Source organism: Populus euphratica, unplaced genomic scaffold, assembly GCF_000495115.2.
Source record: "Populus euphratica unplaced genomic scaffold, PopEup_1.0 scaffold44.1, whole genome shotgun sequence".
Classification (NCBI taxonomy): Eukaryota; Viridiplantae; Streptophyta; class Magnoliopsida; order Malpighiales; family Salicaceae; genus Populus; species Populus euphratica.
Genome location: NW_011499865.1, coordinates 904,603 through 919,201, shown reverse-complemented (window position 1 = coordinate 919,201; position 14,599 = coordinate 904,603). Strand labels below are relative to the sequence as shown.

The following is a 14,599-nucleotide window of genomic DNA, read 5'->3' as shown; positions in this document are numbered from 1 at the left end:
CCCTGGTTAGAGTTTTATGCAATTTAACCCCTGATTGACCATTAAACTTTTAATTTCTTTAATTGTATCCTTGGTTTTTATCAATTAAGCCCCTATAAATTGACCCTTTTTGTAGATTGGTCCTTGGCTATGAATTTTATCAATTTAACTTTTAATTGACCCAAAACTTTATTTTTCTTGTAATTTGACCCCTGTTTTCAATCAATAAACATGGTAAAAATTAAAATTAATCTCTTAAAATTTTAATGTTCTTAATTAAGCTCAAATTAGGCCCTCAAACTTAATTTCTCACCAATTAAGCCCCAAATAAAATTAATTTGACCCATTAAAGTATAATTATGTTCTTACACTTAATTAGATCTTTTAATTGGATCTAAATTAATTTTTAAACATAATTAAAATTGAATTTGACCCATGATTAAATTAAATTGACATATTAAAAATTTAATTATCTCATTAGACTTAATTTTTATGCATATTCATCTAATAATCATTTAATTTAACTTTGAATTTGCATTTTTCTCCACTTTTGGGCATAATAGGGTATAATTAGGCCTTAAATTTAATCCAAAATTGCAGATCATTTTTTATGAATCCTCCCCTGTTTGCTTTCTTTACTTTTCTAGCCTTTATTTTATTATTTTATTTTTATTATAAAAAAAGTGAATTTTAGGGAATAACTCAGAATTGAGTTATGATAGTTGTCATCCTCTTTACAATACTTACGATAGAAAGTCTCATAATAGACTTTAGATAATAAGCTTTATAAAGAAGAAAAAGAAAAAGAGATAACAAACTCACCATATCAATAAATGATGAAGCATTCCGAAAGTATTTGAAGTGAGGACTAGAAAGTGCACCCAGAGAAAAAACAAAGTGGTTTTTTAAAGATTTTAAAAATATTGATTTGTCATTGATGACATACCTAGGAAAAAAAAAGAGTTTTCAAGGTGTTGAAAAATATGGAGATTTTTAAAGTGGTGAAAAATGCAAAGATTTTTTAAAGTTGTAAAAAATACAGAGATTTTTCAAAGTGATCTTGTTGTAATGAGTGACTTGCCCAGATGAAGAGTTTTCAAAGTGGTGAAAAATATAAGAATTTTTCAAAGTGGTCTTGTTATAATAGATGACCTGTCCAGGTAGAAAATTATCAAAGTGGTGATAAATACAAAGATTTCTCAAAATAGTTTCATTGTAATAGGCGATTGGCATAGATGTAATATTTTTGAAGGCAATGAGAAATGAGAGAAATTCTTAAAATGGTTTCATTGTAATGGGCAATTGACCCAAATGAAAGATTTTGAAGGTGGTGAGAAATGCATGGATTTTTCAAAATGGTTTCATTGCAACGAGTTACCGGCTAAAATTAAAGATAAAAAGAGTTTTGCTAAAGGTTTGATTATGATGGGTGACCTAACTAGATAAAAAAAATAAAATGTCTTGAATGGACGATATGATAGCTTAAAAGAGCATTAAAAAAGAGTTAGGAATATTCAAGAGATGAGAGCTTAAAAGAGCGTTTGAAAAGAGTTAGGACTCGAAGGGGAATAAGGGCTGAAAAGCACATTCAAAAGGAGATAGCATTATAAAACACACTACATAAGAGATGAGGGCTGAAAGGCACACTTAAAAAGAGTTAGGCTTAGAAAACTCATCACCTAGGAGGTGAGAGCTCAAAGACGCATTGAAATAAGATAGGTTTAGAAAACACACTAGCTAGGGGTTGAGGGTTCAAAGGTGCACTCAGGATGTAAGGTTCGAAAATGCACCACCCAAAGGGTGAGGGTTCGAAGGTGCACTATAAAAGAGGTAAGGCTAGAAAATGCAATACTCAAAGTGGTTAAGGGCTTTAAAGCACACTTAAAAGGAGGCAGGTTGGAAAATACACTACCCGGGAGATGATGACTCAAAGACGCATTCAAAAGGGAGATAAGGCTACAAAGCTCAATATCAAGAATTGAGGGCTCAAGTGCTTGTTCAAATAGAGGTAAGGTCAAGAAAATGCATTACACTAAAGTGAGGGCTCAAAGGCCTGCTTGAAATGAGGTGGGGTTACAAAACATACTACCTAGAAGATAAGGGCTCAAAGAGGCATTGTAAGAGAAAGAGGTAGAGCTGTAAGGCACACCAGCAGTGATGGTCAATGGCTCGAAGGCGCACTCAAAGAGAAGAATGATACGACCGAAATACATACTCGAAAGGGAAAGAGGTAGGGCTGTAAAGTGTGCTATTTAAAATGGTCGAGGGCTCGAAGGTGTTCTAGAAGGGAAAGAGGTAGTGTTGTAAAGCGTACTATCTAAAATGGTCGAGGGCTTGAAGACACTCTCAAATGGAAAGAGATAGTGCTATAAAGCACAAAACCTAAGATTGTGGAGGGTTCAAAGACGCACTCAAAGGGAAAAAGGTAGGGTTGTAAAGCACACTATCTAAGATGGTCAAGGATTCGAAAGCACACTCAAAGGAAAAGAGGTACAATTGTAAAATGCACTAGTTGAGATGGTCAAGGGCTTTAAGATGCTCTTAAAAGGAAAGAGGTAAGAAACACACCATATGAGAGATGATGTCTTAAAGGCATACTTAAGAAAAGGTGATGGTGAGACACTAATCTATCTAAGATGAAAGCAATGCATTATAATAAAAATACATGTATGCTTACCTCAGAAATATAGGCCTTATTTTTTTCATGGAGTTTTTCTTTTCTCAAAAGTTTGAGTCTCTGATAGCAAACCTTGTTGTTTTTTTGCTCTTGCTTACTCGAGTCACATCTTGTGATCTTGACCTATATGAGGGATATGGCATCAATATACTTCTTTGTCAATGAACCTTTATCTGAAGGGTTGTTAGCTCTATATTATATCTCATATTTTTATAGAAGAGTAATCATGGAGCCAACCCTATATGTTTTGCTATATTGCCCTCCAATTTGATCATGCCTTTAAAAGTTCAATTTAGGTTTTCTTTACAGTTAAAGCGATGTGAAAGAAAATTTTGTTATTTATAACGAGTTTTTTTCACAATGAACTTCTGGAATTTCAAAGTTATTCCAAACAAAAAATCATTTTGATTGTTTAAAATACACTTGTCTTGAAAAATTCAAACGATTCTCATGAATAGGTTTGTATAAGTGTTGAAAAAATTTTATTTTACTTTTGGTGAAAATATGAAGTGATGTTTTATTGATCACAATGGTTTCAAGGTCCAATATGAGGGTTTTAAAGAACCAGTTTTCAAAGCATTCATTTTGCTTGTTTGAATAATGACTTGTTTCGCATAGAAAAACATTGCCTACCGATTCAGAATGCTTGCCTTTGATAAAAAAAAAAAGAAGCTTGATTGGGCACGTAATTTAGGCTTTGGCTCTTGGCTATAAAGAAAAAGGATATTTATAGGCTCAAAAGGTGTTTAAGAGACTTTAAGATAAAGATTCACTAGTACTTATTTTTCAACATCTTTTTGGTTTATGGATTTCCTGACCTTGGAATTGATTTGCAAAATGGTGGCCCCTTGGGTTTGGATTTTCTCTTCTTTTGGTTTTGAACGTCATCATATTAGTTATTTTTAGTGGAATGTTTATACCCTTTTGACTCTTTGGAATTTTTTATACCCCTAGCTTTGTTTGGGCAGCTTTGATCATTGAGGTTTTTATTTCATGCCCCCTAGTGTTGTTTCAACACATTTGATCATTGAGAATTTTTTTTGTGTTTCTAGCACATGCCCCTAAGTGTAGCGTGTGTTCCTATCTAATGTTATGTTTCTAAAAAACATATTAAGCTAAAAAAAGGATTGCAAGGGAATTTTTAGTCATTGTGAAAGGATTATTAAAGATGGTTTTTTTTCATTTCAAATGCATGCATTTAGAATTGGTAAGCTTTTTTTTTTTCATGCGAATATGCAAAATGGTTTCTCATTATTCATATAGCCAAAACTCGGCCTTAAAGTTATTTCATGACATTTGGGTTGTTCTTTTGGTTTTTTACTTGATATCATTTCAATTTTCAGAACTTGTTTGTTAGAACAAACATCATTTTAATTTTTTATTTTGTATTAAAACTTTGATTTTTTCAAAAATCCTTGTCAAAACATGAGGTCATGCTAATATTGTTTTAGGAAAAAAAAAAAAGGAAAACATCAAAGAATTCTTAGTGCAGTGGTTTTGTGAGTAAAAGGTGTGCTCAGTGTGTTATTTGCATGAAACAAGAAAAAATCAAGGTGCATTAAATGCAAGAAAACACATGATTTTATTAATAAGAAAACAATTTGATTTTATTAATAAGAAAAAAATAATCCTTGTGATGTACAACATCAAATAAAAAAAAGAAGAAAAAAATAATCCTTGTGATGTATAACATCAGATAAAAAAAAATTTCATATATTATATCTCTATCATCTTTTGAATAAAAAATAGTGCATCTCCATATCTCCAAACACGAAGAGTCTTTAGATAATATTCTTGTTGTATGGTGTGTTAAGAAACATGCCATAATTACTAGATCTTTAATTGAATCTAAGTATGTTTAACTTATATTACTGTTGAATTATCATAGCTTCACATGCTCTTTAAAGATATGCAGATTCCTTTATTTCACCATGGAGAAGTCTCTATTAATCTTCATTATATTGTTAGATCCTCATAACTTATTTTCTCCAGGTTCTCATGACCAATTTTCTATAGATCCCCATGACCACTATCTCTAGGTCCATATAACCAATTGTCTTCAAGTCCCTATAACTAACTTTCTCCAAGTCCCTGCAAGTATTGTCTCTAAAAAAGATAATAAATCTTTCTTCACAAAACATTAACAATATCTCTCATGAATTCAAACAACAAACAAACATTTAAAAGCATGCCTATACAATTAATATTTTTATGTTAGCATACATTGTAAGTATTTTCTCTCCTTTATAGCTAGTTAAAGTCATCCAAACATGTATATTTACAAGATTTTGAGGGGCAAATGATAATACAAAAAAACAAATATATTGAAGCTCGGTTAAGCAGCCCAACTGAGCCTTGCCTCAAGTTTGATTGGGCAACCCAACTGAGTCTCAACCTAAGCTTGGTTAAGACACGATCCAATTGAGTTACTTTGTTTCAACTAGGCTATGACTCAATAGAACTACCATTTTTTCTCCCTCAATCTCTTTCTTTTCTATTTTTTCTTGGTTAGGTCCAACTGAGCTCGACTATTGGTCTGATCGAGCTAGCTCACCTTAGTTTACTATTTATAAATAGTAATTTTTCAACTATATATATCCATATATTTTTCTAGTTATTTTTATGTATTTCTAGCTATATATTACATGTTTTAGCAAGGAAAAAAAAGATTTTTATCTCAACAACTCAAACTACATTTCAATTCACTCTTTATACAATTTATTTGCCTATAAAACACTAGAGTGGTTTAAGTATCAAAGATTTATTTTGCAAGTAACACCCTTTTTAGCTCAAAATTATCCGCGAAGAAAACTCGATTTCAATGAAGATTTTTTGTAGTTTTTTCTAGCACAGGATATTATGAGCCTTGACATTTGAAACCAAAGACTGAGTAAACCATTGGGCCTAGATGATAGGGCCTCCCGCGACGAGTGTCATGGCGAGTGGGAACATCAAAACGACAAACCACATGTCTCCATTGAATGTAGCCTGGCTATAGAACAAGACGAAAAGAAGTTAAACACGTTCAGGCCCATCGCAAACCCCGGCCCCTATACAGTCAACAAAAAGATAATCCAACAAAACAAGGTTTTGTCACCTGAGATCAAGAGTTCTTTATTTGTCAGATTAAAAAACACCCGAGTTCCACTTTTTAAACCTTGACCAAACCTTTACAAAATGAAAATGATAGCTACGTGCCTATCCTCGAGGCTACCAATCTCTCAAAAAATGGCTCCAAAAAAACCAAACCCACCATCGATGGCCTTGACAAGAAGATATTGTCCTCCATGATAGACAGTACGCCGTAAGTGCTCTGATATTGTTACTTGTTCTTGTTGGCATCTCTTCCATCTCTCCTATTAATTGTATTGCTTCCTTGCCTCAAGCGCACTAGAGATACTGAAAGAGGAATCAGTATTTGCAGACACCAGGATGCAGCGGAATTATATTCTTTTATTTCCAATGAAACAGAGGAGGATAGCCGGTGATGCTCAAAGAAATGTCATTGCATCGCAAGAATTCGACTGGTGAGAAGTTGCCTCATACTTGATAGGAGGTTCCTGTTTGTCTTTCCATGGAGGTTTCTAATCCAATGTTCTGCTTCGAACCCAGTAATTGGACACTCCTTTCGTTTTTTTCCCCTGAGTTGTGCTGGTGTCGTCTTTTCGGTAACGCTCCCTAATCTACTATTAGCCAAAGGATGAAGGACTTGGGCAACAATTTTGGATACATATTTTGCTTGACATCAGCTGTCGACGTCCCTTTCCCGAATATCCCGACAAATAAGTTGCATTGGCGTCGCAGCTTCGACGCTACACGTTGGCAAAGAAACCGAACCAACTGGAGCCTGCTTGAATTGAAATGCGCTCTAAACCCTGTTAGATTTGATTTTGAAGCGTTTACCAAATTAAAAGTAGAACAAAATACTCCGAAGAGCCATATAAAGTGGCTTTTCACTCTATCGAAGGCACTCGTACTGCTAGAACCGGCACCTTAGTTACAATAATGCATGTATCAGTTGGCATTGTCAGGAGATAGTCTTTGGTATTTGTGAAAGCTTCACTTGCTCACTACAGCAATATGCGTTTACGGGGAAAAACTTCAAGAAGTAAAGTAACTCCTATTAAAGCATTAGTTGGAATCCTTTGTGAAAAATCAAAGCAACAAGGGCATATCAAACAATTGAAGCATCACACCAGTACTCGAACCCCCTAAAAGTACCAAATTTGCATTTATAAAACCATGAAATTGAGGTATCGATAGTTTATTGAATAAACAGTTGAACTGAACCATAAATCAAAGGTTTCATATTCAAATTGTCCGAGAGTTCCATTTGAAAAATAAATACAAAAATAGACAGTGAAATTGGTTTTCAACAAGGAATCTCTAGTCCGTAGGATAAGCGGATGAGACCACTTACAAGCACTGAGTTCACTAGGTGCGGACTAAGACCCAGGAAGCAGCCATTTTTTCACCACGCTAGGCTGAGGGGGCTCGTAAGCATTAGCAGATACGATTTTTGACCACTGACTCTTCACACACATAATACACGTAGCATGAATGTGCCAAAACTAAGAATGCTATCTCACAAGCAAGCAACAATTCTTGACATCAGAAAACAAGGTTCCCCAACAACAGAGAAGTTAGGGTAACTGTTAGGTTATCATCAAGCTCTGTACTTATAGGGAGTGATTCCACAAAACTCGAGGCGAGGGAGACAATCAAGAAACCTAATGTCATTTCCCAGCTTTTCTGAACATACCCGAATGCGGAGAAATAATGCATAAACCTGTCACGATATTACATGATCACTAACCAACCTACAACATTATGCAGCAGTTCAAAAAGCATCATAAAAGTTATGAGATGAGACGAGATTGAGTAAGACTTACCCAAGAGATGCCAAGAAACCAGCCAGGGCCATTGCAACACTACCAGCTATAGACTTGTTTCTGTTGTATGGGATTTTCTGACTTCCCAAACGCCTTCCCACAATATCTGCAATCCCTGACAAAAAAAAAGTAAAAAAATAAAAAAATAGAGTAGTTTTTAGCCACAGTACAAAAATAAAGACAATAATTTTTATTCCTCCATGCAATAAAGCTTAAATCAGCATGAAGTCAAGTTAAATGATAAAGCAAAGAAAGTATATTACTCAGATAAAAATACCATCTCCAGCACACAAGTTGCATATTGCTGCAATTGCAACCGGGGAAGTCCTCCAATAGATAGCACAAGCCACGGTAATTGTCAGGGCATAGTACAATGGTCCCTTAAGAAGTTCCCTGAAGAACAGAGGAAACTGAGGTGGTCAAATTGAGAAGTCTCGCAAAGAAACAACCAAAGAATCCCATGCTGTATCAACCTCCAAAAAAGTAAAGGATCACTTAGAGAAAGAGAAGTGTTTGTTCAGAAACCTTTATCTAAGATATAAAAATATGCGCCCACTTAGAAGTGATCTTCATAACAAATAATTCACTTTAAAATAACTATAATAAGAACATTCCAATCCATCAAATCAAATACAATCATAAGACACAGGAACAAAGTAGAAGCAAATTGCGCACTTTGATCAGCTCAAAGCAAAAGGGATATCTCCGGGTGGAATAGTGTTCAATATGACAAGAAAAAACTCTAACAGCCCATGTGTATTCTTGGAGTTTTTTCTTGATGTTTTAACATTATTCCTCCAGGTGGGATCAATAATGAGAAGGGAGCCACTGCCATGCAAGAGGATGTAAGACATTTTAACACAGGAAACTTGACGAATTTTATATACAGAGTTGTAAGTTGTAACCTGCGGTCTCCAAATCTGCTCATTGATTTCACCATGGCTTCATCTTTCCACATTCCAGATCCAATAAGAAGCATTCGTATTATATTAAGACCAGGAATACAAGCTGCCAGAAGTGCTCCCTGGTGTCCAGAACTGCAATAATTTGTAATAGCTGTTTCACAGGGCAGATTTATATTAACATTATGCCAAGCTTCTCAAGTCATAAAATTACCTGAACATTGGCCAGCACAGCATGAAAACTAACCCGATGCTTATATGCAAAAGCTTCCTATTCAGTTTCTAAACAAGAAAAGAAAAGGGACCTCTAATTAGCTGGACAAGATGAGAGATTTCAAATGGAAAATTCAGAGAGGATTAAGATTCAATGCCGCATTTCAAGAAACAGGTTTGATTCATAGACAAAATATCCTAGGAAGCAAATAAATGAATATAGCCCTAAAGAATCCACCAAAAAGCAGAAAATTTTAAAATATATATTAAGCTTTTTAATCAAAATTTGATGCGACGAGTCAGGTGTTGTTTATCCTTACTTGGATCAAGCTAAAACTAAAGCAGGAATAGCCTGATCAAGACCATGTTTTGCGGTTTCTTTCTATGGTTGAAGAAACGCGAAAATAACACCGGCTGACGCAACGGCCGCGCAAAGATGAGAGCAACTGGGTTACTACCACTCCACATTGCAGCAGCCCGCAAGAGTTTTACTTGTTTTAGTATACTCTTAAGGCCTAATTGACAACAAAAGTTTGGCTTTTGTTTTTGTCTCTTCTCCACCTTACAAACAGCTACATTTCTTTTATAGGCACGATCGCATCCCTTCCTCTTTATTTTTATTTAAAAAACAAAAAGAGTTGCGCGAGCACTTTAGGTCTTATAAAACTTACGCGAGAGAGAGGAGGTAAATTAAGACCTGGTCGAAGATACGTCGTTTAGCAGTTTCTTCAAATGAACGAAGGAAGGAGAGGGCGATGATACCGGATAAACCCGTGGCTATTAAATCGGAGACAACGGGATTCTGGTGAAGCATAGCTACTGCTGCTTTTGTTGTTGGATCTCCTCCGTGTTCTTTGCTGTCCCTGAAATCCGACCCTAAATCTTGTACAACCGTTGACAATAGTGTGACAAGAAGTGAAAACGAAAGCGGTCTTCAAGGTAGAGCCGGGTCTGTTATGGGGACAAAATCATTAAAATCGAGGAGAGGACGTAGCTCACCACATTTTGCGTTGGTGGTTCGTGGTATTAATTTCGCGTATGTCTGCTAGTGCACTCTAAACGCCTTTAATTTTTTTTTTCAATTATTTTTTTTTATATTTATACAAAAACAAAATTTTAAAAATAAAAAAAATATTCTAACATATTTTGAAGTAAAAAATGATTTTAAAAACAATTTTGTTTTGTCGGTAAAAGTCACCCTCCGTGAAGACCGACCACCGACAGTACTGTTAAGTCCATGATTTAGTCCTGATGACCAGCTCTCAGTGTGATTGGATTGAAAATTCTGTCAGTCACCTGACAGGAAAGAAAAATAAAATCTATGTGTTAGGAGAACGAGACTCTTATGATAGGGTTAAAAAAAAATGTCATTTTTATCAAAAAAAAATATTTATGAAGTTTTTTATTTTTTTCTAAGTATTAAGTAGAATGTATTTGATATTATGGAATATAATATTTTAAAATATTCTTATTTTAAAACACTTTTTTTAGTAAAGATATTCTGCAAGATGGGCTTGGTTAGTGATGGTAAATGAGATGAGGCAGCCCATTAAAAGGACGGCCTGTTGGGCTGATCTTACTTGAGTGACGTGAGAAGGATTGTGGAGAGCGTGTTTCTTTATTTTGGGCCTTTGAAAAAAGTTTTAATAATTGGGCCCTTTTATGACAGTACAAGTTTGGGCCACGTGGAAAAAACTATCAATCACTTGGAAAATTAAGAAACAAATTGAACAGTTAAAGCATATTCTCTTAATTTAATTCATTTTCATGTTATTTACGTTTTTATAAGCCACTAATTTGGATTAATAAAGGAATACATGGAACTGCGGGAAGAAAAAATAAATTAAAAAAGCAATGCAATTAATCTCTATCATTTCCCAGATAAATAATAATAGAAAGGGTTAAGGAAAAAAACACTTCAAAATATTTTTATAACTGAAAGAATTTACAAATGAAAAGCAGTTCATAACTCTCAATATATAAGTTTACAGACCCCGAAAACAATAGAAAACGAGAATTTGTCTTAAAAATCTCTTTAAACCAATTGAAATTAATTAGAGGGTTGATCAGTATAGGTATACCTCTGGAAGCGTTTGAAATGGAGTTTTATACACACACATATGTATATATATATATATATTCAATCAATGCATTGATATTTAATCCTGGTGTTCGATAATTAACAAGGACTATACCGTATTCATAAAATTCTTTGGCACAAAGAACTTAATAAATAAATACGATATGAAATTAAGAAAAATACTACAGTTCAGTTCAATCTAAAGTGCAAGAATTTTTATTTAAACGCCAAAAATACCGACGGAAGCAGATGCAATATGGCAAGCAGGCAGGTGAAGCAGATGCAATATACCATCCAACTGAAACAGAAGTGAAAGCTCTCCAAGTAACAAAAATATTCCTCTAGTCGACGATTTTAACATGTAATAAATTCGTCCTGCAAGTCGCTAACATGTTTCCTCTTGTTGTATATGTATATATCCAGGCGAAGGTGGCAACCACAGGTCCTAGGATCAAGTACTCTAAACGCCAAAACTCATAATCACTTCGAATGGAAAATAATTCAATTGAGCAGAAGCTTTCTTCTTGTTCTGGTGAACTCATGTTCAGAGAAGGTCCCTCCCTCCCTCTCTCTTTCTTAATTGACTAGTTTTAACTAAAATTATGCATTAATGGTGTTTAATTATTCACGCAGCTCAATATGAGGAACTGAAGAAGGAAAGAGACCTGATAAAGCAATCCTTTATCCTGAATCAAAGTCAATACCCAGATCTCTTAAAGACAATGTCATCCGGCCGCCAATTATCCATTTATTATGAATTTGAACTCGAACGACCAGCCTAGATAATATCCCTGTATGGAACCAGCCTAGATATTATTGTTTTAAGAAAATTCTTTTGCAGCTGAATTATATAGAGAAAAACAAAGCAGAAGTGTGTATAGACTGAAGCAACTGATCCATTTCACACAACAACAAGAAGTTATGTTGGCTGCTTGGGAAAATAGGATCGAGCGGCAGATGGTGAATCCAAACATGTTTCAATTTTCCTTGGAACAGATCGCTTATATGACCTCAAAACAAGGTATAACTTTGATTAATTGATGGTCATCCAGCATTTTTTGCGAGAAATTAAAGAAAGGTTAGTACATACTAATATTCAACAAGTTTTAAAGAGTTTAATTTCCAAAAGGATCGAATGAACTCTGAAGTGATGGCAGAAAGATGGTCCTCGAGTTTAAATCTTCGAGAGCTGTAATTTAAAAAATTCATAACGTCACAAAAGAAAAACAATTTATGCTCAATACTATTATGTAATGGGATTCACATAAATAAGTATATATGGACCTCACGTTTTCATAAAGCACATGTTCATGAAACTAGCCGCGCGTATTGTTGTTGCTATCCCCTCTTGTATATTGCTCGAGTGGCATGGAAGAATATTGATGAATAAGATTTTCTGAACTGAACATGTAGCAAGAAATGGAGAAAGTTTATGCACAGACAATGCAACGAAGAACAACTTCAAAAGTTTTAGTGGTATATAAATAATTTCACAACTAACATTAAAGAAAAATCTACAAAAAGATTGACTTTAGTGCACTCCCCATAGAAGTCGTGAATTGCGGCTAATTCTTATTTGTTTGATGCAATTTTTTATTAAAAATTATTGACTTTATTATTTAAAATTTTTTAAATTCTATTAAAATAAATTTTTTGGTAAGTGTTAGGTTTTCTACTGCCAGCTACCCGATTTCTTAAATTTTAAAAAATAAAATATTAATATAAATATATATAATTATTCATTATCAAAATACTGAAAAAATCACTTATATATTGAATTTTAGAAAATAATCACTTTTGTTTTTAATTAAATATGAACTTGAGTTTGTTTGGTTGATAATTAAAAAGCCCAGACCACTAATGAGTACATTTAATATTCATTAATTTTCTTTTTTCCCCCCCTCGACGTTTGCCCTGCTTCAAGAATTTAAGTTTATCCAAGAGTGCAACTGGGGAGGCCCTGACAAGTTTAAAAGTAAACCTAACCCAAGACTAATAATCGGAAAAGTCAAAGAAGGGCCAGCTTCTTCGTATTTTGTCGATCAATGAAAATTATTTAGACTTCTAAAAATAAAATATCTGATTTCTTGCAGGCTGATCAAACCCTTTTCGTTTCACTGCTGTTGCGTCAGTAGCTTATTGGATTTTGTGATTTTTTCCGTTATTCTATGTATCCACAATTTGACAAACGTATATATAGGGCTTTATAGTTTTTTTTTTTTGCTTATATATTTGATGGTTATATCCACAATTTCACAAACGTATATATATAGCTTTATAGTATTTTTTTGCTTATATATTAATGGTTCATGGTTTTCTAATTTTTTTTTATAAAAAAACTATAACATGAAAGTTATAATTCAAAATAAAAATATATTTTTTGTATGCTCAAATTTCAAGTTAAGTCATAATATGTTTACACCTAACTACAAGTTAGGCCATGACGCGCCCAACTAGAAGTTAGGCCATGACATGTTCGCGTTCAACTCCTTCCGAGTTCAGCCTATAGCTAAACTCAACTCCTCTTGGGTTTAGCTTATAGCTAAACCCAAATACACCTAGGTTTCAATGTATAAATAAACCCAACTCTTTTTAGGTTCAGCTTATAGCTGAACTCAATAACACTTGGGTTCAGCGTGCAAACTGAACCTATATATACTTAGATTTAGTGTATAGATAAAAAAAGTTACCCCACTCTAAGTCTCCCCTACTTTAGGTCTAAGTCTCCCCTACTTTAGGCCTGAGTTAGTAATTATGATACCCATCATATTCTATTAATTACAAACAAACAATTTATGTTTATATTAATGAAATATGATGGCACAAATAGCAGAATAATATTATTTTACTATTATGGGATTACATCTTTACCCACTTACATGTCATATGAAGCAAGTTAAGACAGATAATATAAAAGGAAGCTTGAGTACATAGAAAAAAGGTTCGAAACCATATACTCTCAGATATAAACACATTCCTTCTCTTCTTCCTTTACATTTGTGAATTGAAAAGAGAGAAAAGAATTTGCTGAATGAATTGTATTATTAATCACATCACGTATTTATACAAGTCCATTTACTGTCATTCTAATAGATTAGGAATCAATTACTGTCTTACAGTTTATTATACTATAGAATTAGTTTTATAGTAGGAAACCTAAAGTATACAGGTTATCTATTTCTAATAAGATTCTTAACACTCCCCCTTAAGTTAGAGAATGGATATCCTGCACTCCTAACTTATAGATCATAGGAACAAAAGTTTCTTTCCCTAAGGGCTTGGTAAAGATGTTTGCCAATTGATGCTCAGAGTTTACATGTTTTGTTATCACAGAATCGTTTTGGACTTTGCCTTTAATATAGTGGCAATCTATCTTGATATGTCTAGTGCACTCATAAAAAACTGGGTTGGCTATAATATGCAGTGCAGCTTTGTTATCATAATATAATAAAGTTGGTTCATGATGAAAAAGCCATAAACCCTTAAAAGGCATCGGAGCTATGTCAACTCATAACATGCTTTTATCATTGTACGATACTCTACTTCTGCATAGGAGAGTGAAATTTTTTTCTATCATTTTGATCTCCAAGATATCAATGAAAGACTAAGAAACACGAAGTACATTGTGGTAGATCTCCTAGTTAATGGGTAGTTTGTCCAATTTGAGTCAGAATAAGCGCTTAGCTTGAAATTAGTGTTCAAGGAAAAGAATAGGCCTTGACTAGGCATACCCTTCAAGTATCGGACAAACCGAAAGACTGCTTTCATATGAAGCTTTCAGAGTTGGTGCATAAATCTACTCAAAACATGCATAACATAGGTGATATCTGGTCTTGAAACAGTTAAATAAATCAAT

General features: G+C 33.9%; 1 protein-coding gene across 1 annotated transcript; it reads right to left on the bottom strand.

Annotated features, from left to right (window-relative positions):
* Window positions 1-6,872: 6,872 nt before the first annotated feature.
* LOC105126052 (probable phytol kinase 3, chloroplastic) lies at window positions 6,873-9,902 on the bottom strand. The gene is made up of 7 exons (XM_011026780.1): window positions 9,862-9,902; window positions 9,361-9,595; window positions 8,665-8,732; window positions 8,454-8,585; window positions 7,826-7,941; window positions 7,549-7,663; window positions 6,873-7,445 (listed from the first exon to the last, which is right to left on the bottom strand). The coding sequence occupies exons 1-7, from the start codon at window positions 9,900-9,902 to the stop codon at window positions 7,268-7,270; spliced, it is 885 nt and encodes a 294-aa protein (XP_011025082.1). The 3' UTR covers window positions 6,873-7,267.
* Between the last annotated feature and the right edge of the window lie 4,697 nt (window positions 9,903-14,599).

Bases quoted from the DNA above. Each gene is read 5' to 3' on its own strand.
- LOC105126052 (XM_011026780.1), bottom strand. From the start codon at position 9,902: ATGGACTTAACAGTACTGTCGGTGGTCGGTCTTCACGGAGG. The intron at 8,733-9,360 runs GTCTTAATTTAC...TTTCTTGTTTAG, and splicing joins AACGACGTATCTTCGACCAG to AAACTGAATAGGAAGCTTTT. The intron at 7,664-7,825 runs GTATTTTTATCT...TTTTTTTGTCAG, and splicing joins CAACTTGTGTGCTGGAGATG to GGATTGCAGATATTGTGGGA.